Source organism: Aythya ferina (genome assembly GCF_964211825.1).
Source record: "Aythya ferina genome assembly, chromosome: 2".
Classification (NCBI taxonomy): Eukaryota; Metazoa; Chordata; class Aves; order Anseriformes; family Anatidae; genus Aythya; species Aythya ferina.
The window spans coordinates 89,795,048-89,817,745 of record NC_140297.1 but is presented as its reverse complement, the minus strand read 5'-3'; the positions used below and the strand labels follow the sequence as shown (position 1 = coordinate 89,817,745).

Sequence of the window (22,698 nt, the reverse complement as noted above, 5' to 3'; positions counted from 1 at the left end):
GACATGGAAGAAGACAGAACAAGTTTATAACCCTTCTACCTAATGCTACTTTCAGCCTTCACTTACTTTCACTTCAAAAGTCTGACTCTACATGTGTCTATATATTTTTAACCCACAATGGCTTTCTCTTCCATAAACTTTTTAAGTCTCCCAGTCAACCTATGAACTTTTAGGATCCACATCAGTTTTGGCAAGGTCTTTGCATTTGATCTTGTTTGGTTTGAAACTCATTCTTGCACTAAAATAAATAAATAAATAAATATTAAAAAAAAAGAAAAAAAAGAAAAAAAAAGTAAAAAAGTGAACAATTTCAATCTTTCAAACCATTTTCTATTATGCCACTTAACATTTTATTTTTCTCCTATTGAACCTCTTCTGAAATTTCTATTTTCCACAAAGGAAAGCTACAAATGACTTTTATAGTTCAGTAAAAAGAAATCACACATTGATGCATGGAGATAAAAATACACTTAGAAATTGTTAGAAGGTTGTCTCCTATGTGAGTAAATTTAAAGTACATTTAATTGGATGGTGTAATTACTAATTTAACATACACCAAAATAACTTGAGATGTGACATGTTTACAGGGATTTAAACAACTCAATATACTTAGGTTGAGTTTCCTAGTAGCATGTAGAGTTTTATGTCTTAATTTCTCTCCTTTTTGTCATGCAGAATTTAGCAAGTGATGAAGACAGCATTCTCTTTACATCTGTCTTCCTTTTGCACATTTCATAGCTTAACAAGAACTACAGCACTGGGTCAAGTAAAGATCTCAGGACATAAACAGTAGTTGTCAATCTAATTAACCCCATATTTTGTTTTTCATTTTAATTCTGTACCAAACCATTTGTAATAGGTTTATTGCTATGATATTTTTCCCTATCTTCTACTTCATTTTCCCTTCTCTGCACAACTATCAATCTTATTATTCATTTCTTTTTTATTTGTTTTTACTCTTGGCTGTATTAGGCCATTTTAGTCATTTCCCTCATGCCATTATTTTCACTGCTCAGAATGGATCTGAAGAAAAGTTGAACCTCATGATACAGCAGTATGGGAGGCAACTCACAATGTCTGCCATTTGACACTAAAATATCACCATCAGAACAATTTATAAGAAGAGAATTTAACACTGAAAAAACCCTCTTAGCAGCTAAAAAAAAATCTCTCTTCTCATTTCTGAAGTCCCTTGCCTAACAGAGGAAAAATTGTGGTCCATGTATATAAGCACTCAAAGATGTGAGAATTTGTGTTTTCAAGACTAAATTCTAAATGTAACTAGTTTCCTATTTCTTTTAAGTGCCTTTTCTCAGCTAGTAGTATTTTAGAGGGCTAAGAAGCTGTTTAAGTTGGTCACTGTATTATTTGAAATACTTGAAATATAATTCAACCTTCTCAGATCTTTCCTCTTCTGATAACAATTATTAGAGGTATGGTGTTATATGCTATATTTATAAAACATATCATATAACATATTGATTGACATATATTGTCATATATTGTCAATGATATTGTTATATCGTATAATGTCATATAAAGATATAACATATTGATTCCCTCCCTGATAAAAAGTTCAGCCCCACATGATGTTGGAGCTCCCTTCTATCCAAATCTTAGTCCTTGAAAGTCTTCTAGGCAATTCTAATACTATTAGTCTCTCATTTTTAAAAGGCAGTGCCTTAAGCAAAAATCGTCTTAATTTCTCTCTCTGACTTTACAGTGTTTCTCATCTCAACTTCCCATGCCAAGCAGCCTTACACATTTCCATTTTGGAACATTTGTAGTCAAGAGACACATAAAAAGCTTCTTCTTCACTTCTCATTTTATTCCCAAAAGAGACATAGCGAACTGCAATAAAAAATAAATACATTAATAAATAAATATTCAGAGTACCCAATAACAAATCATACTGAAGAAAAGCAACACAGAAGGAAAAGAAAAAGAAACATCGTTCTTATCAAGTCAGTGATGAGCAGTGATAAGAGAACCACTAGCTCCCTTGAAGTAGTCAACCCAGTGCATAGCAAGAATTTCTGGATGAATGTTATTGAATGCATCTGTGATTGTTGTTTATGATGTCTGCATTTGATATATGATCAATTTGTTGACCAATCTCTATTAGCTATGTCTTTTTTTTTTTTTTTTTCCATTTTAACATCAGAAACTCTTGAGAAATTTTAGAGACATTGTAGCATGATAAAGAGGAGAGTTTTTCCAAAGTAGTTGTAACTGAACTGAAGAAAACAAGAAAGCAAAACCTAAGAGATTTTCTAATTGTGTGGCTTAGAGATGAATGGTTCTAAACTCTTATATCAATAAAAGCTGTTTCCTGTTCTTCGGCTGCTGGTAGGATAGGGATTAGATCAATTAGAGATCTGACTTGAATGCAAAATCCTGAACCACTTAAACATTGACTAGATTTTGGGTTTTGCTCTAACCTGGAATGAACCAGACATGAAGACATAGTTCAGAAAGTGTTTCACACATAACTTATGGCTTTGAGTTACCTACCTCTGAGATCTAACCCTGCACTCAAGGACATTTACCAAAAACGTAACCAAAAAAGGTTTTGTTGAAATTAAATAAAAGTCAGTCCTGTGTCATCCCATGCATTCTGTAACTGAGAATTTGTGAGAAAACTGAAAGTTTTTCTTTTTAATTATTTTTTTTTCTCACTTCTCTTTTCCAGAACAACAAGGAGAGCTGTGAATCCAGCCACTTGCTCACTCCCCCTGACTGGTGGAATGGGGGCAAAGCTAGGAAGTACAGGAATGAGAAAGCTTGAGATTCAAGACAGAGACAAGAAGATCACTTACCAATTACCGTTGTGGGTAAAACAGAGTTGATTAGGGGAAAATTAAATTACTGACAATAAAAATTAATGTGTAATTACTGATATGGGTATTGGGAAGAAAAGGAAAGAAAAAAAAAAAAAAAAGAACAAACATTTACAGACTTAGGGAAAACAGGTTTCTTTCAATTTTTCCCAGTTTCAACTTCACTCCAACTCCTTTCTCCTTGTTATTGCTGCAGGTCACATTCAGTCCTTTCAATGATAGACTAACAGTATCTTCTGGTGGAGATTTACTGTCAGTACACAACAGTTTTACTCTGTCACTCCTTACTTCTCACTCTTTTCCTCTGCTGCAGTGCGGGGTATACATGATAGCAGGGATATATCTGCTCTGTAATGGAGCACCTCCTCCTCTTCTGACCTTGGTGTTTCCCTGGTTGTTTCTCATTTTTCTGTTCACTCCTCCTTTTTCTTAACAGCATGTTCTGACCTTTCTTAATAACATGAACTGACCATTGCAAAAGATCAAGTTTGAGACCAGCTAAGGAATCTGAAAGTGCATAAGTCCATGGGACCATGAGATACATCTGCAGGTCCTGTGGAAACTGGTAGATGTAGTTGCTAAGTCACTATTCCTCATATCTGAAAAGTCATGGAGAAGTCAGTAAAGTTCCCACTGACTGGAAGATACATAGAAAAATTCAAGGTGAAACTGGACAGTGGTAGATGTAATAGAGATTAAAAACTAAAGTCTACAGAAACAGTAGAAAAGTCTTATGAACAAGTTTTTATGAGTGAATCTAAATCTTTACATGTTTCAGAACTGAAGCTAACAGCTGGTAAGGAATGAAATAATCATTAGGCACACTATTGAATGAACATACTGTTCCATGCGATTTATTTTGCCTATCTCTGAAAAACATGTAGGTATGACTGCTACTGAACACAGAATAAGGAACTAGCTGGAATCCACTGAATGATGAAGAAATTAAGACATTAAGACATGGAGATTTCATAGGTTTTGAACTGTCAGCAGGAATATGGCAAAATTTCTCAACAGTAAAGTCTTTTTTCAAAATTTTCAATTTTTTACATGATGGTTCCTACAACCCAAGAAAATCTTTTAAAGGTAAATGTGAAAAACAAGATTATCATCATAACCTTTTCTGCAGTACATTCTAAGCTCCAAAAGGAAGAATTTGATGATTTTTGAAATTAAAATAATAATAAACAATGCATTATGCGGTTCATATTGGGAAGAAAGGTAGGTATGCTGACTGCTTCAAGATGTCACAAGTAGATTGTTAGCACTAGCACTCTGAAGCAGTGTAATTGAAAATTTCAAATGTTAAATTCATAAGATACTGTAATGAAGTTGATTGATAGTTTTATTTTGATCTGGTTGAAAGTGCAAACAATTGTCACATGCGAAAAAAATGTGGAAGTGACATTTCTCTCATCACACATAAAGACATTGGTCCATATGGCTAACTACACAGTCTATCTAGGAAAAGAATACCTTGTATTAACCTTAAGTCTCATAGCATCACTGCTCAGCCCATATTTTAAGAGAAATTTTTAAGAAAAAATCTAGTTTTAATCTTAATGCAGTCAAAACAATCTTGTTATTAATTCTCTTGATCAGAAGAGAAAGGATCATATATGAAAATGGGGGAATGTAGAAATTAATATATCAAGACTAAATAAAGATTGATTGACAGATAAATTATCATCACTACCAGCTCATCTCTTCCTTTTCTTCCTTTCAGGAAGGATGGAAACATGGAAACACATTTTTTGCCTTTTGGTAACCCAAGCTGCTAATCCTTTTTTTTTTTTTTTTTTTTTTTTTTTTTTCTCCCCTTCATTTTCAATTTTCTTTTCATGGATGTCTTGCAAGGGAATGTATAAATATGATATGCTCAATTATTAATCATGTATCATTCAAGCCTGGCAAGCAGCTTGAGAAATAAAAATGCATAAAAGACTTAGAATTAAGTCCCACTTCAGGAGTTTTACCTAAAAATAGCTGGTTCCTGTATCAGCCACATCCTGTTGACTGTATAACTGAAGTACCAGGCTGGAATTCTAAGTAATCACAAATCATAATGAACACTCACATTAAATAATAAATAAATAAATAATGATAATGATAATATTATTATTATTAATAATAAACGAGTTAAAGTAACCCTACCTGAAATCAGCTGCCCTGCTGCACAGGTATAAAGAGCAAAAAAGTGTGCTGTCTGTTGAACATGCTTGCCAAGTCATGCAGTGATAGAATTTGTTTGCCTAGATTACAAAGGAGTGACATTGCGAAAAACACAGAGCAAAGCTTTAAATCACAGTCTGGTTTTGGGTGGTCATCTTGAATAGACCTAATTAGAATTTATTAAGATGCTGTTTCTGTATTGTAAAAGATCAAGACTTCATCAACATGTAGCCCAGGAAGCCAACTGTAACCTGGACTGTATCAAAAGAAGCATGATCCGCAAGCTGAGGGAGGTGATTTGATAAGAATGGTAAAAGGGCTGGAACAACTTGCAACTCTCAACAGGCTAAGAGAATTGGGGTTGTTCATCATGGAGAAAAGAATACTCTGGGGAGACCTTATAGAAGCCTTCCAATACCTAAAGGGGGCCTGCAGAAAAGCTGGGGGTTCTGTTTTGGGTCTTAAGGTCTTTTGTTTTTGTATTTGGGTCTTTGGGTCTTTTGTTCTGGATTTTTGTTTTGGGTCTTTGTTGGGGGGTATAGTGGTAGGACAAGGGTTTTAAACTAAAAGAGGGTAGATTTAGATAAAATGTAAGGAAGAAATTCTTTACTCTGAGGGTGGTGAGACAGATTACCCAGAGAAGTTGTGGATGTCCCCTCCCTGGAAGTGTTTAAGGGCAGGTAGGATGGGGCATTGGGCCTTTGATCTAGTGGGAAGTGACCCTGCCCATGGCAGGGGGGTTGGAACTAGATGATCTTTAAGGTCGCTTCCAATCCAAACCATTCTATGATTCTATGATTCTGTGATTCTATGATTCTATGAGCATGTTTTCTCAGAGGTACCACAGACATGATGGGCTCAGCTTTGTCCAGTGGGGACAAAGAGCTGTCTGGAACTAGTTGTGATTGGCATGGGCCAACCCTCTGCCTGTTGCCACATCCCCCTTTGCAGCCCCCATGCTACCAAGCCCCATTTACACCCAGTCTGAGAGCTAGGGAAGCAAAGACTTCTTTAAGAAGATGCTCCTTATGAAAAAGATATAAGGGAAATATATATATATATATATATATATATATATATATAAATAAATAAATAAAAGGTATTCATATAATTATTTCTTAAATTACTGTGGCTTCAGCCATCCCAGCTCCATACTGAAGTAGGTCTCCAACTCACGTCTGCATTCAGGTACCAGTGCTGTCAGTGATAATGAACCAAAATCTGAACTTAGCATTCCTCAGCTGCACACAGCAGAAACATGTGGTGTCATTTTATTATATTCAGAGTTTAATATGTAATTTGCTTCATATATGTCAAAATATATTCTATTTGTTTACCCATTAACCACTACAAGTGTGGTGTGTTGTTTTTTTTTTTTTTTTTGTTCTTGTCACATTGGACACCAGTCTTTCTCTGGAATGAATACAGTTAGTACAATAACAAACCTTTCTGGTAGTAGTTTTTGGTTTTTTGAGAACTTGCTTCTATAGTGATTCTTCCAAACCTCTACACATGGTAGTATAAGTGTTGTTGAAAGACCCCTCTCCAGTGGATGAAACATGGATGGAGAGAAGAAATTACTGGCACATTCATCCTGCCTCCTACAGTTTGTGTACTTCCATTGGCATAGCTTCATCTACACAATAAGCTTTGTGTTCTGGTTCATCAGCAGACCTGATGCCAGCTGTTGAAAGATGTTTCTCTGAAATTTCCCAATGCCATTTTATTCTTTTGGATGACCAGAGATAGTCATGACTGTTTTATAACATTTCTGTGACTCCACTTGTTTGCTACCACCCTACAGCTAGTAAGTTGTATCTGGGGTGCATTTGGTGTGTATCAGGCACAGCATTGCTGGCCAGTTGAGGGAAGTGATTGTCCCGCTCTGTTCTGCTCTGGTGTGCCCTGACCTCAATTATTGTGTGCAATTCTTGGTGCCACATTATAAGAAGGACATAAAACAGTGTGCAATGGAGGACTACAAAGATAGTAAAAGGCCTAGAGGGCAAGACATGGGAAGTATGACTGAAGTCACTTGGTTTGTTCAGCACAGAGAAGAGTAGACTGAGGAGAGACCTCATCATGACCTATACCTTCCTCATGAGGGAGACTGGATAGGCAAGCACTGATCTCTCCTCTGGTGACCAGCAATAGAACCTGGGGGAATGGCATGGAACTGCATCAGGGGAGGTTTAGGTTGGATATCAGGAAAAGGTTCTTCACTGAGAGGGTGCCCAGGCACTCCCTAGGAACAGGATCGCTGGTCATGGCAGCAAGTCTGCCAGAGTTCAAGAAGCATTTGGACAATGCTCTCAGACATATGGTTTGATTTTTGGTTGATCCTGTGTGGAGCCAGGAGTTGGATTCGCTGATCCTTGTAAGTCCCTTCCAATTCAGGATATTCTATGACTCTGTGATTCTATTCCATGAAGCTGGAGTCCTCAAAGCTAAACAGGTAAAGCAGATTGTGCATTTGCTTCTCATCAACTTCAGTAATCTTCTATGGCTTAGCAGCTTAACTTGCTGAAATTGAACACTGAATAGAGAAAGCCATGATAAAATGAGGACAAATAGAACATTTTGGAATCTTCACAGCGGGGATGTTTCAAGCACAACCTCTGTTGTGGCATATGTGATGGCAAATACTTCTGAACACTGGCTCAGATAAGACTTCCATATAACAAACCCATCATACAGAATAAGATTGTTGTTGCCTTTTCCTAAGGAAATATTTTATTTGTGCAGTATGAAAGATATAGGTCTGTTGATAAGATATAGTCTGATGAAGAAGGAAAAGTACCTAATTGAAAGGGAAAAAATAAAAATAAATTAAAAATAAACACTCTATATGTGTTTCAAGGATATACATTGATATGTTAATTACTGATTAGTAGGAAAAGTGTGAAGAAAACATAAGTTATCCATCTGCTTCATCCATCCAAGAGAAAAAGAACTGGTATCATTGACAGGAGTCTCAATAATTTTGTGTGTTCTTAATCATACTAAATAACATTTAATTTACTGAATGACAAGCAGCTGTAAGGTTGCTATTGTTCAAAACCAATGAATAATAATAGAGTAGAAATTCCCAGATGCCTTCTTAAATTATATGATGGTGAAACAGTGACTTCTTTAATGTATCTGGTAGAAGAGTTTGTTTTACTACTCAGTATACTTGATAATTTATGTTTCATATTGAGTAAGAATTTTTGGAACAAAAATAATTTGTTTCTCTTTGTTTATTTATACTCTATTTAAATGCTGACATAGCTTTTGAAACTGAAAAAAATAAAGCTTGGCTGTAAGCTTCAGGTGGAATTGTATTCTCCAAGTCCATCTGTGGGAGTAATTGATGAAGAGACTGTGGTGTTTGTTTTTTCTGTACTTCCATATTTGAAGTTTGAGTCACAAACATAATAAATGAGGGAGTCTCCTGAGTATTTTTTATTTTTTTTTTAATATTCTTTATTTTTCAGTATTCTATCTTGTATTTGTCCTGTGGGATGGGAATCTTAGAAAGGGGACATTTCTAGTTAGACACATCCCATCCAGTGTCTGGAACAGCCTATGTCTAACAGCTCATTCTGTGATATGGGATGAGGCCTCTTATATGTACCAAGCATCTAAGATGTCTAATCCAGACAATGCCAAATAATCCTACCCACTTTGCGTATACTCAGTAGGTCCTGTGGTTTGCAGGACTGTCAGCATTATTGCACACATTATTTGTGCTGTATAGTATGTCCTTTCAGAAATTATTTCCTTTCTGGATCCAGAACATATACTGGAAAGTTAAAAGACAGCACCAGTATCATTCCAACAGTTTTTTCCCACTGCCTCCTCCATCACTCATATCTGATTAGAATGAACTCCAGACCAGTTTTTCCGATGTTTTGTTTTGTTTTGTTTTCCATTAAGACAAGCAGTTCTTGAAACTTACATAGATGCAGAACACTATTAGGTCACTTCTTAAATCTTTTTTTTGTTATCTTGTGTGCTAAGAACTTCTAAAAAACAAAGCGAAACAAACAAACAAACAAACAAACAAAAAAAAAACACAACAAACCTCAAAACAATAATTTATCATACTTATGCAAATATGTAAGCATTCTCTTACTTTTTTAAACAAAATTTGCTTAAATGTTATAAGATTTTTCTAATAAAAACTAAAAACGTTATTTTTTTAACTATAGGCAATTACTGTTTTGTTACATATATATTCATCACCTTATTGCCCTCAAGACTGAAAATCAGGATTTCTGCAGTGATGCTGGAAGGGAAACAGTCTCTTCTGGGTTGTCATTGTCTGTTTGCAAAAGGTAGACAAAAGACATTCCTGTTCAAAGCCCTAATTACAAATCTGTCTTTCTCTGTCTGATACTATACAGTTGGTCTATGTATTATGATGGGCCTGCACTGTCAAGAGTGATCAGATGAAAGAGCAGTAGTAGTTATGGAAGAAATACTTTTGCATTTTGCTAGATAAATTGCTATTAATTTCATTGTGTGTTTTACTTTATTATAAAGTTGTCCTATCAACATAATTTTTAACAGTAGTGTTTTAGTTTAGCTGTTCCCATTAAGACACTTCATTGCTGACTTGTAAGAAAATGGAAGGAATTCTCCCTTCTGTTTTCTGTCTCTTACAATGGAACCCAATTAATTACTAGGTGAATCCTAGGATCCACATTTTCACTTCTTTTTTGTCTGTACTTAGACCCCAAGAGTTGATGCCATATCTGTACAAATGTAATGTGTACCTGATTCATCAAAGAAAAGGGACGTTGAGGTAGTTTGGTAAATATGTTAACATTTATTTTTTAATGTGTGAATTCGTCCTTCTAGGTAATAATCACACAGAATCACAGAATTTCTAGGTTGGAAGAGACCTCAAGGTCATCGAGTCCAACCTCTGACCTGACACTAACAAGTCCTCCACTAAACCATATCACTAAGCTCTACATCTAAGCGGCATTTAAAGACCTCCAGGGATGGTGACTCCACCACTTCCCTGGGCAGCCCGTTCCAATGCCTAAAAACCCTTTCAGTAAAGAAGTTCTTCCTAACATCCACCCTAAAACTCCCCTGGCCCAAATGCACAGGGAAGTACATTGTGTACAAGTAATGTTTTTGAATTCAATGAACTGAAAGTTTATTGTGGGTTTTGTAGGTTATATGAAAATTTGGCTTTATTATTATTAATTATTATTATTATTATTATTATAGCTGTTGATGATCAGATGGGTCTGTTAAATCATTTGGTACTGGAAATCAGTACCAAAATCAGCAGCAACTAACGTAAATTTCTATCAGAAGTAACAAAAGTAATCATCTCCTCCTTCCAATATTACATACACTGATTTCATATAGAATATACCTAAGTGCTTAAAAATCTAAAAGCCATATAACTTAAAAGGTCATAGTTATAAAAGTCTTTTTTAATAAGAAATATTTGAGACTTTGCTTCTTCAAAGATTTATATGAAATAGTTTATTTTAAGCAGCTAGTTCTCAAAAACAATTTTCTCTCTTGTTTTTCAAGTTCATTCACAGTATATAAGTAGAGGAAATAAATTAATATTCTATTATGCACATTTCGGCTTCCTTATGAGCTGTAACTGTAAATAGTCTGTGCACATAAGACCTCTTTCTATGCCATTATGTTAAAGTAAAGGAGCATTTAAATGAATGGAAATTTCATTGGCTCCCATCTGAGGGTCTTCTGTACTATCAGCATGATACAGTTGGGATTCAAATCCATACTATTGGACTGAGAGAGTGGGGAGCAACAAAACTTTAAAGGAATTGTCCACCAAAAGCCATTTTGATCAAAATGTTTGACATATTTTGAATCTTTGTTTTATGATATTCTTCCAGACTTGTTTATAGCTTTATTTGTTGCCATTTCTTGTGACTTTTATAATAGTGTGGAAAAATATACTGAGCTGCAAGTATTTATAATTTCCAAACTCAAACAAATCTGTCACTGTTAGTTACAGGGAAAATTATTATATCTGTGAAGTGTATAGAAGACTGTAGGATGACAATCAGCTGCCAACACAGACCAATTTCTCTGTTGCTCCTTCCCCATAAACTTAACAGGAAAGAGAGTTTGAGTTGATAGAACACTGTAAACATTTAGCTTGTCAAATGAAAATATTCTTTCTTTATTTTTTTTTTCTGCTTACATAACAAATAAGACATTATTTTGTCTTCTTTCACCTTGTAGGAATTGAGTAGTCAGAATTACATTATTCTTGTAGTCTTTAGACTGATGTGTTGGCATGAAAAGCACAAAATAGGAGAAAATGAAATAAGATTTCAATTACACTTGATTCTTGAGAAAGTATACTTTTTCTATATCTTTGCAAATATCTCTATGAATTGTTTGTATTCATTATTACAGACAAACTTAGCTTTATTCTTTGCTTCTATCTCCCTCTGTTATTTAGATGAAAAACAGGACAATATATAATATTTCATCTATATGAAGTATGTGCAAAGTTTATGACTGTGAAATCAAATAAATCAATATTAGGAAGCTTAGAATGAAAGACTGAAGCCATTTATGATAACACGCATTAGGCAATTTACTTTGTGCTTAGCATTGTTCAGTTAAGCTAATCACAGAAGATTAACCTTTAAAAATTTATATCACAAAATATGTTGATCCCATTCTTGGTCCTTAATGCTTTTAGCTTTTTAAACAACTTTTGACATTTACTAATAGTAATGTCAGGGGCAAATGTTTCCCCATATGGCAGATAACAAAGGTTTGAATTATTGTCTCTCTCTCTCTTTCTCTCTCCACCCCGACTCCCTCCTCCCACCCCAACAAAGACTTTGAGGAGTGCCATCAGTGGAGTCTGTAGGTTTGTTTGTTTGCTTTTAATTGTGAATTAAAGGATGACATCACTGTAGAGTTTACTTATTATTAAGCAGATAAAAGCTTAATACTGAAAAAATATTAAGTTAGCACTAATATCCCTCCCACCCCACCCCCCACTCCCCCAGTGGCCACTGCTCTAATATAAATATTAAACTCTGAGAATTAAACAAATAATAATAATTGATAAGATTTGGTGGTTATCATTCAAGTTTTCTAGTACTGTTCTCAACACAAGTTCTGAGGAAGAAACAGTCAGTCCTAAATCAATCTGCCAAGCTTTTTTTTTTGTAATCTATGGGCTGAGCAATCCTCCCGTTCCATACATTTCGTTGAAGAATCTACAATAGATAACTAAGAAAGACAATGTCAAACACATTATGCAACAATTTGCACACATGAAGTTCCAGAGATTAAAAGAATATTGGTAACCATTGAACCAGAGGAGAAATTATGTAACAGGTTCTGTAGCAGTAACAATCTTTGTTAGTATTGCAGAAGTACTGTAGATTTCATAAAATCATAGAATATCCTGAGTTAGAAGGTACCCATAAGGATCATCAATTCTAACTCCAAGATTTTTTTGCTAGTAACAGAAAAGGTAGCTGGAATAGTAGAATATTGTTATTTAATGTTATTTAATGGAGCTGGAATATGTTACTTTTAGGTTCACAAGACATAACAGCTCAAAATGTGTGTGCTGTATTCAGATGACATATACCTTGAAATACAGAAGTGCTTCATACTCACATTTACTCTTCTATTAAAAACAAAAAACATTGGAAATATATTAAGAATTTGTAGAATTGAAGAACTAATGAGGTCTTGAGGACACCAAGTGAGAAGCGAGAAGCATGAGCCAGGTAATAATAATAATAATAATAATAATAAATAAATAAGCCAGGTAATGATAATAATAATAAATTTTACTTTTTTCTATTAATGTTAAGCTTAAATGATGGAACTGGAGACAGGGGACAGAAAACAACTGCAGTTCCATTACTATATCAAATATTATTTGCATCTAAATTTGTGGGAGAGGGGCTTTTGTCTTAACTTCCTTTTGAGGATTCCTTGGAACTAGAAGCTGATTTCTAAACAGCTCTTAAGTAACATCATAAAATTTTGAAACAACATAATTGCTCCTTTTAGAAGATGTTACAACATCCACACAGATTGGTAGAAGCTATAAACCTAACATCTACATCTGTAATCAGAAAGGTTGGACCTGCCTCATCTGAAGAGTTTGGGTTTATTATCTTAGGCGGGGAGGAAAGGAAGAGGAAAAGAAGGAGGAGAACTAGTATAATAATACCTTAGCATCTCATGCAAAATTCAAAGTTTTTTCAAACGTGACATTGATTGTCTATCACCCTTGTCTTTATCTTTTTTTGTTTTTTTTTTTTTTTTCTCTGACACCATGAAAAGCAGATCACAATATGGCACTTCCCTTGGTAACATCTAAGTTGTTACATCACATTATTCTCAGTAGTCTAGAATCCTGCTTTTAGTTTCAGTTGGTTCTTTCATCTCATTTCCTAATACATGGTGATTTATACCTAAGTAGATAATAGTATAAAAAAAAAAAAAAAAACACATATTAGGTTAACATAATAAGCAGAACATAACTTTAATAATATGTGGCTAAAATACTTCTGAAAATTTTTTTATGTAATGCTGTGTTTGTAATTGATGGTTGTCTACTTGACTACATGCATACCAGAATATTCAATATACAAGTTACATGTAAACATATGAAATATGTATGATGTTAAGCATTTGGTTCCTATTGAGATCAGTGGAAACATACGTTTCCAAATGACAAATGGGAGATTCTCACAACATGCATTCATAGATGACTATTGCACAGGGAAAATGGGGCGTTTCCTCCAGAGTTCTGAAATTTTGTTTGCACAGTGCATTCTGAAAATGAGTTTCAAAGAACTTTGACTCTTTTTTCTTTTACTTTCTCTTCAATCCAAAATACTGTGTTTAATTCAAAATACTTGAATCGGGACGAGTTCTACTTTAAACAAAAAATAATTTATCAGTAGGATGATAAACTATTCTTACTTCAGCGACATTTTCAATATGCAGTATCTCTAATGAGTTACTAACTTAGTGTTGAAATAAAAGAACGTTCTCCTTTTTTTCTCCTGATAATTATTCCTCATTTATCTGAGTTCAACCATATTTTATTCTCTTTATAAATGCTAAGACTTTTCTAAAACCAAAGACTGACCATTCCCAGTCAAGCTTATGATTAAGGGGAATAACATCTGCACTAATACGTTACCCTCTTACAAAACATTAGTGTTAATCTTTGATTCTGTATCATATTTATTTTTTTCTACTATGAAAATAATGAGGGAAGACTTAAGGGAATGCAAGAATGGGCTCTTCTGGACATTTTGAAATAAAATATTAGGACTATAAGCCATGGATAGGTGAGATATTAAACATAATTTTTACTTCTTCTTTGTATTACTTCAAAAAGTGGAGAAATCTCTCAGTTGACTACACAGCAGCTACTTTATGCTGTTGTAAATAGATCATAATAAGCATATGATGTACGTAATTGTCTATGCTAATAGATGAAAGGGCTTGGATTGTTCAGCACCAGTGGAAGGATGGGAACAAGAAAAAAATCCTTCTTGATTGCAGCTGCAGATGGAAGCAAATTTTCTTTCCTGCATTAATAAATGTACTTCATGTAATGCATATTGCTATAGTCAACAGCAAAATTTTCATGTTTAGTTCTCAGACATAAAGTATTTTAATTAAGAATATCAATGAGCAGTGACAATAGAGTTCCAGAAAAAAAAAAAAAAAAAAGAAAAAAAATAAAATAAAAAAAAAAAAGATTTTTCTTTGGCTATTTGAAAGGAGTTTGTCAATTTGTCGGTTTAATAAATACACTTTCCTAACAGTCTTTGCTGAATAAATATCCTTCAAGCCATCTTGTTTTATTTGTCTGTTTTCCTTTTCTAACCTTACTTTACATGCAGAATCTGACTGTAAACCTGCATTTTACAGTCTCTAGTGATCAAATCACTTCATTCTCTATAAACATCACAAATTAAAAGAGCTTTCAGCAACTGAACTCCAATACAACATACACAAAACTAAAGTAATTCATTGTCTAGAGACCATAACAATTTTTAATGTGCATTTACAGAGTAAACAGAGGGCTGAAAGGGGTCAAACCAGTGGAAATGAAGGTATGATTTACAAAATCCACACAGTACTGAATTACAAACTAAAAATTAATGAAGAGAAGAGAAGAGAAGAGAAGAGAAGAGAAGAGAAGAGAAGAGAAGAGAAGAGAAGAGAAGAGAAGAGAAGAGAAGAGAAGAGAAGAGAAGAGAAGAGAAGAGAAGAGAAGAGAAGAGAAGAGAAGAGAAGAGAAGAGAAAAAAGAAAAGAAAAGAAAAGAAAAGAAAAGAAAAGAAAAGAAAAGAAAAGAAAAGAAAAGAAAAGAAAAGAAAAGAAAAGAAAAGAAAAGAAAAGAAAAGAAAAGAAAAGAAAAGAAAAGAAAAGAAAAGAAAAGATGTTTACTGGTGGCACAACATATAGGTAATATTAAAAACTGGCTTGCATGGGGACCAGAGTATGTCTACTTGGAAGTTATATCACAGAGACTGTAAGCAATTTACAGAATTTAAGTTAGTTTTGCATATACAGGAGTTGCAAAATTAGAGAAAACACACTGAAATATAGAACACACACACACAAAAAAAAAGATGTATATATATAAACCTCCACGCAGTCATCAGGGGTTGGCCTAAATCTGCAATTGCCACCATTGAACAAGAAAGGAATCAAAAAAAAAACACACCACCACCACAAACAACAACAACAAAACAGTAGAAAAAAATAAAAAAGGGGGGTGGGGGAGGAGAATAACAAACAAACAAACCAAATAAAAAGAATAAATCTAATTTATTTTACAAAAGCAATGTTCTATAGTCTGCTTAACTGCTTTGTAGAATATCTTTTCTCCTCTCTATTCCTCATGCAGGAAAAAAAACAAGCCTATCCAAACCAAACCAAACCAAACCAAACCAAACCAAACCAAACCAAACCAAACCAAACCAAACCAAGCAACAACAACAAAAAGCAAGCAAGCAAGCAAACCAACAAACAAAAACAAAACAAACAAACAAAAAAAAAATCTGTTTTGATTTTTTGGCAAAGTTTGTGATTTTTTTTTTTTTTTATTAGGTCAATGTTGAATCATTATATTTTGTCTCATTAATTGGCCTCTGTTTGCTTCTAGGCTGGAACAGTTCTTTGTGAAACCAAATATCATCCATGGTTAATTCTAAAATACCGATGACTCGCAGACCAACCCCTGATAAGTCAAAGATGAGGCTTCTCCTTGCCGAAAGAAAAAGAAACTATGTCTTGCTGTTACAAAACATTTGATTACATCACACCAGTTCTCTTCAAATAAAAGATCAGTGATACGCCAAAGAAAATAAGATATATCAAGAAAACATGTGGTATCCTCTTCTTTTTATAATATTTATTTACTTATTTATTTATTTAGTATTTTTGTTTGTACTTCCTGAAGAAGGTGCTCCTTGTGTAGAGATTTAGAGTACATTGGGTGCAGAGTGGTGGTTGGAGGTTAGGGTCAACTTTGCTGTCCGCTCCGTGGATTTTACAGGCGATTTGCTCTTTGCTTTAAGAAGAGAAAGTGATATTGGAAAAAGTCAGCACTTTTAGATTAAAGCAAAGCACCCTTCACAAAGCCACAAACAAGAAGCAGGACAGAAAGTCCATGGCTTGTAGCTATCCTCGCACCTGCGGAAGAAGTTATAAGATATTCGCTCATCTTGCAGATTTCCAATGCTCCTTATAAGGCTGTTTTAAACATATACATTTATATATTTAATAAGCTCGCCAGGTTGGCTCTGGTGCCCATGAATGTCTTGGCATGCACTGCAAATAACAACACATACAAAGTATTTCAGTCCCAGGGAAGTTTTCTCTTTTGTTTTGCTTTTGTTTCTTGACTGTTTTTTTTTTAAAAAAAAACAAACAAAACAATGTTATATAGTGAAACTATATACCAAGAACACATCCAAACACCTTCCATTTCAAAGCATTCTTTACAAAATCATTTCCAGCATCATTGCCTACTAGCAAAAAAAAAAAAAAAAAAAATCTAGTAGCTACAGAGTATTTCCTTGTAAAACAGAAGAGATACTGTGGGAATTTGTAAATTGTAAAATTTGTGGGAAAACAGATTTACAATGGGAAAACAGAATACTAAATATTTCAACTATTTATTTTGAGCAATAGAATTTTCTTTTTTTTTTTTTTTTTTTAGAAATCTATGAAAAAAATTGCCTATATTGTTTCTCAAAACATAGCTTTATATTTTAAGCGTCTTATCAGAATAAAAACATTCAGAACTACATTAGTTAAGTTGAAATATTGGCACATGAAGAACATGGAGATTTAGTCTTACACATCAAGTCTCAATGATAACTTCTTATGATAAAAGAAAAAAAAAAAAAAAAGAGAGAGAAATCCAGAATTTGAAACATATTATTTGAGGTAAAAATCATAAGTTTGATTTGGTTATGCCATAAATAAAATTATTATTATAACAGGTTTAATACATGACTAATAGAATTTATTACTATGTTGTTTATTTGAAAAAGATGAATGTTATCAATCATTACAGGCATCAATTCTATAATGAAGTGCTGATAGTGTTATAAGCAGTCCATACTACTGTTGGACTTTTCACAACTGATTACTTTTAAAAGCATTTAATCCTGTAAACGATTCTTATGTGAATAATTCAATATTAAATTGAATACTGAATTCCATTGCAGCCCCAAAAAGCACATTTATCTTCTCATCAACAATACATACAATGAAAAGGAAAGGGGAAGGGGAAGGGGAAGGGGAAGGGGAAGGGGAAGGGGAAGGGGAAGGGGAAGGGGAAGGGGAAGGGGAAGGGGAAGGGGAAGGGGAAGGGGAAGGGGAAGGGGAAGGGGAAGGGGAAGGGGAAGGGGAAGGGGAAGGGGAAGGGGAAGGGGAAGGGGAAGGGGAAGGGGAAGGGGAAGGGGAAGGGGAAGGGGAAGGGGAAGGGGAAGGGGAAGGGGAAGGGGAAGGGGAAGGGGAAGGGGAAGGGGAAGGGGAAGGGGAAGGGGAAGGGGAAGGGGAAGGGGAAGGGGAAGGGGAAGGGGAAGGGGAAGGGGAAGGGGAAGGGGAAGGGGAAGGGGAAGGGGAAGGGGAAGGGGAAGGGGAAGGGAAGGGGAAGGGGAAGGGGAAGGGGAAGGGGAAGGGGAAGGGGAAGGGGAAGGGGAAGGGGAAGGGGAAGGGGAAGGGGAAGGGGAAGGGGAAGGGGAAGGGGAAGGGGAAGGGGAAGGGGAAGGGGAAGGGAAGGGGAAGGGGAAGGGGAAGGGGAAGGGGAAGGGGAAGGGGAAGGGGAAGGGGAAGGGGAAGGGGAAGGGGAAGGGGAAGGGGAAGGGGAAGGGGAAGGGGAAGGGGAAGGGGAAGGGGAAGGGGAAGGGGAAGGGGAAGGGGAAGGGGAAGGGGAAGGGGAAGGGGAAGGGGAAGGGGAAGGGGAAGGGAAGGGGAAGGGAAGGGAAGGGAAGGGAAGGGAAGGGAAGGGAAGGGAAGGGAAGGGAAGGGAAGGGAAGGGAAGGGAAGGGAAGGGAAGGGAAGGGAAGGGAAGGGAAGGGAAGGGAAGGGAAGGGAAGGGAAGGGAAGGGAAGGGAAGGGAAGGGAAGGGAAGGGAAGGGAAGGGAAGGGAAGGGAAGGGAAGGGAAGGAAAGGAAAGGAAAGGAAAGGAAAGGAAAGGAAAGGAAAGGAAAGGAAAGGAAAGGAAAGGAAAGGAAAGGAAAGGAAAGGAAAGGAAAGGAAAGGAAAGGAAAGGAAAGGAAAGGAAAGGAAAGGAAAGGAAAGGAAAGGAAAGGAAAGGAAAGGAAAGGAAAGGAAAGGAATAAAGACAACTGCTCATTTTTTTAAGTTTTCAGGCATTTATCAGTAAAATATTTTTTGATCTGCTAACTATGTTTATAACTGTATCAAGAAGTATTTTGGCTTCTCCCTTTACTATTTTTTTTCCTTCAAAGGGGTATTTAAACCAAATCCCAGATCTGTGAACAGACCTTTCTTGTATTTATCATGTAAATATATGGTATGTCATGTAGTCATGTAAATATATGGTATGTCATAGTGTAGTTGTCATAGAAGACAGTCCTCTGTAACACACCCAAGAGTTTCTAAGTAACAGTAATATGTAAATTATCCACATTTGAACAGAACTTCAGAATGAATATTAACTTTTAAATAGAGACATGTCACAAACATATAATTAACATTTTCCAAGAAGTCCAAAGGAAGTCTATGCCTAGTTAGGTATAAAAGGTAGACAAGAACAAACCTATTTGCTTCTTGCCTGTCTCTACAGTGCTACTGTCTACACTATGCTGCAGTAATTTGCTGGGTTTCTCAAATCACTTGTTCTGTATAAGGAACAGGCAAACAAACAAGAAAATTTGCTACAAGTTCTTCCTGTGGTTTGTTCTTGTACAGCTACTATTTACAAGCTGGTATACAAGGGTCAGGTTTAATTTCTAGTTTTGGTTTTATCATGGAGTGGCTTTATTCTGTCTTTTATATAGATATAAAATTTGTCATTTAACAGATTTTTATAGAAGATTTTATTTCCCTAAGTAGCATAGCGTAGTTACTGAATCTATTTTAGTGTTAGAATAGTTTATATTATATTGAATTATTTTCACTTTTTTTTTTTTTTTTTTTTTTTTTTTTTTCTATTTAAATATCTTTATGTTTGAATTAGGGAAATATAATGCTAAAAACAATTCCAGGGATGTCTTTGGAGATTTTCTTTACATAACATTTAGAAAATGCAAATAAGGAAATAAGGATAAATACAAGAATTTCATGGAAATTTTTAAAGTTTTTTTTTTTTATTTTATTTTTTATTTAACAATTAATAGTATTACAATTTGAGATTTTTAAAACTGTAGTGTTAATTTTAAATCTGTAACTTTAAAGGAAGAGAAACCTTAGAATAAAAAAAAATATTTGTCTTAAACTACTCATTGGCAGATAAGCAGCACCATAATATTTTCAGAAAAAGCATTCTTTGATTTTTGTTTTGTTTTTCCTTTCCAGTATTACAATCCATAGGTCCAAAAATTAGGGGTCATATATTGCATGTACATTGTAAACTTTTTTTATATAATGTTCAGTTACTGTATAAATAATGATCTCCCTCCAAATTATATCACATTCTGCAAGAATGTTCTTCTGTAAACTAGTTTGTTTATCTTGGGAGGAATTTAGGTTAAAGTACATGCAGCAAGTGCAAGATAAAGCAATAGAGAACATAGAGAAAATGTTGGGGTAATACTAACACAAATTCATCTTCTAAGTGAAGAAAGGCTCTTAGGATTGCTGGAAATCATTTTAGGCATGTCTTTTGTACCGTGTCCTTTGTATGGTTTCAGGAACTGGTTAGTATATCCAAATGTCATATCAGAGAGGCATACACTGATTAAAGAGTTTCCAAAATGCTGCCAAATGCAAATGATATATTTTCAGTAATATCTCACCCTCAATAAAGTTGATTTGCAATCCACAGTGACAAATATGGTGGTTAGGTGAACTTTCATCTTTTCCATGATGCTTTAAGAAATATAACTGTAGTTTAAATATACCAAGGCTTGACTTTTTTTTTTTTTTTTTTTTTTTTTTTTTTTCAGTAGATACATAAATTATCTTAATTTCTTCTTTCATGAACCCAAGAATCACTTTAGATTTTGGAAGAGCAAAAGTTGTAAATAATATGGCATTTTAAATATACATGTAATACATATATACATATGTTTTATATATATATATATACACAAAATATACATTTTAAAACAGAGTTTTGTTGCATTATTTTTAGACGTAAGTCAGAAGAAAGCTAGAGATCTAAATCCAAATGTCTCAAAAATATGGAATATCCGAATTTGGACTTTTCATAAAGATCTGTGTCTGGTGTACTTTTCTGAGTGGCACTTAAATAGTATCACTGGAAGTGTGAGGAGTAGTATAAGTAAAACACTGTTGATCTGGTTGTGGATTTGCTAAATCAGTTGCTCATTTCCCTGTTATTTCTAACATCATCTTCTAATTAACATAATAACAGTTAAAATAGATTTTATTGCAGGTCAAGAGTAGTGGGCGAAGCTGGACTAAAATTATGTTACCCTCAAAGACAATAACCCAGAGGACTAATGGTAGTATGAATGCATATTTTATTTCTGCAATGTTGGTTGAGCTGTACCTGATGTGTGGGTCAGGGTTTCCCACATTTTGGCCTATCAGCCATTGGGATCCAGTTAAATTATAGCTGAGAGTAGTGAATCCCTACATGTTTTTTTGTTGTTGTTTTGTTTTGTTTTCTGTCACTGACACACATCAAGAAGAGCAAATGCTCATGAAACATTTGCCCTTCTGTAAACAAATGCTGCTTTGCCAAAGGCATACTATCATGAGATATGGCTCTGTTCAATATTACAAGAGTAATTCATGCCATTAAACTCTTTGAACCTGTGATTTATTCTAATATGTCTTTTAGTTAAATGCCAGGAAAACAGAGAGAAGAGAACAATAGCAATAAATAATTGTGAGCTTATTGTTCAAATTAATAAAATAATCTCTGTCACAAATGTTGAAGCACATTTCATAGCTCATAGTGTATGGACCAAATGATGGAGCATCAATTTTGTCCAGTTAATGAAATTAATTTTAGAGCATCTAAGTATAAAACATTGCATAATGTGCATAATTATCAGCTGAAGTTATAAATTGCTAGTTAGCCCTAACTGATCAAAAAGCTTGTTATTCACTGCATGCCATGAATATAGTCCTTGAATTAATATATATCATTGCTTTCACTAGGATATTGATCAGACAAAGTTTGTATAAAAATATATGGGATTTTATGAACCAGGCAGAGGAAAGCTAATATTGGCTTCATGATTTTGCTCATTTATTTTTCACATCTGGACAAAACAGAAATTTGTAAGTTAAGCAGCTGCTTCAGGCCCTACAGTTTTAGAATCCTCTACTTGTAAGATCACCTGGTACACTTCATCATGTTGGGTGTGAAGTAGTTTACATCTGCAAGGATTGAAATGTAGCAAGTTTGGCATACCTTTTGCTTGCTGAGACCTGTAAAGTCACTGGGATTTAATAGCCTACAACATTCTTACCCTCAGGACCTAATTCCTCAATAAATGAATAAATAAATACATTCTTGCAGGTTCACTTACAATGAGTGTATTACATAAATACTAGAGTGAATATGTGAGTTCAAAAACACTGCTTGAATTTTTTAATAAGCATGTACTTTTAAATGAGGGTATCTTTCAGTTTTCTTTAAGCAATAAGCCACTGATCACAAGGGAAGAATAATGTTTGAGTATAGTCCTGGTTTCGTGCTGACCAGTACAGGGAAAATACAGCCAGTCACACAGAAGTCTGTTCTAGATTCTTTATATCTATTACATGATGATGAACTATCTCTGTATATATATTGGGAAGTGGGCGAGTGTGTGTGTCCTTTTTCCTTGTCTTGAATACCAGCAGGGCTACTGGCTTCTGAAATCAAATATATGTTAAAATATTGTCAGCTTCATTTTTTATTTTTTTTTCCTACAGGATATTTTGCTGACATCTGCCATTTTGAAGTGCATGGTTTTCTGTTTTGCAACAATCACATTTGCTATATATACTGTTATATTTGAAACAGCCTT

At 34.7% G+C, this 22,698-nt stretch overlaps 1 protein-coding gene across 9 annotated transcripts in view; it reads right to left on the bottom strand.

Moving 5' to 3' along the window:
• Positions 1–22,698, bottom strand: part of VSTM2A (V-set and transmembrane domain containing 2A) — a 193,003-nt gene that overhangs the window by 150,939 nt on the left and 19,366 nt on the right. Inside the window, exon 5 of one of the 9 annotated variants that reach the window (XM_084507853.1) lies at positions 1,460–1,851. The exons of 2 other annotated variants lie outside the window; for them this stretch is intronic. In XM_084507853.1, the coding sequence (XP_084363979.1) occupies positions 1,730–1,851 (122 nt within the window). In that variant the 3' untranslated portion in view covers positions 1,460–1,729. Of the gene's footprint in view, positions 1–1,459; positions 1,852–13,313; positions 13,457–15,792; positions 16,706–16,727; positions 16,844–19,670; positions 20,467–20,833; positions 22,544–22,698 lie in introns of those variants that run through there. 6 more of the 9 variants (XM_084507855.1, XM_084507858.1, XM_084507854.1 and 3 more) reach the window with 6 other exon arrangements.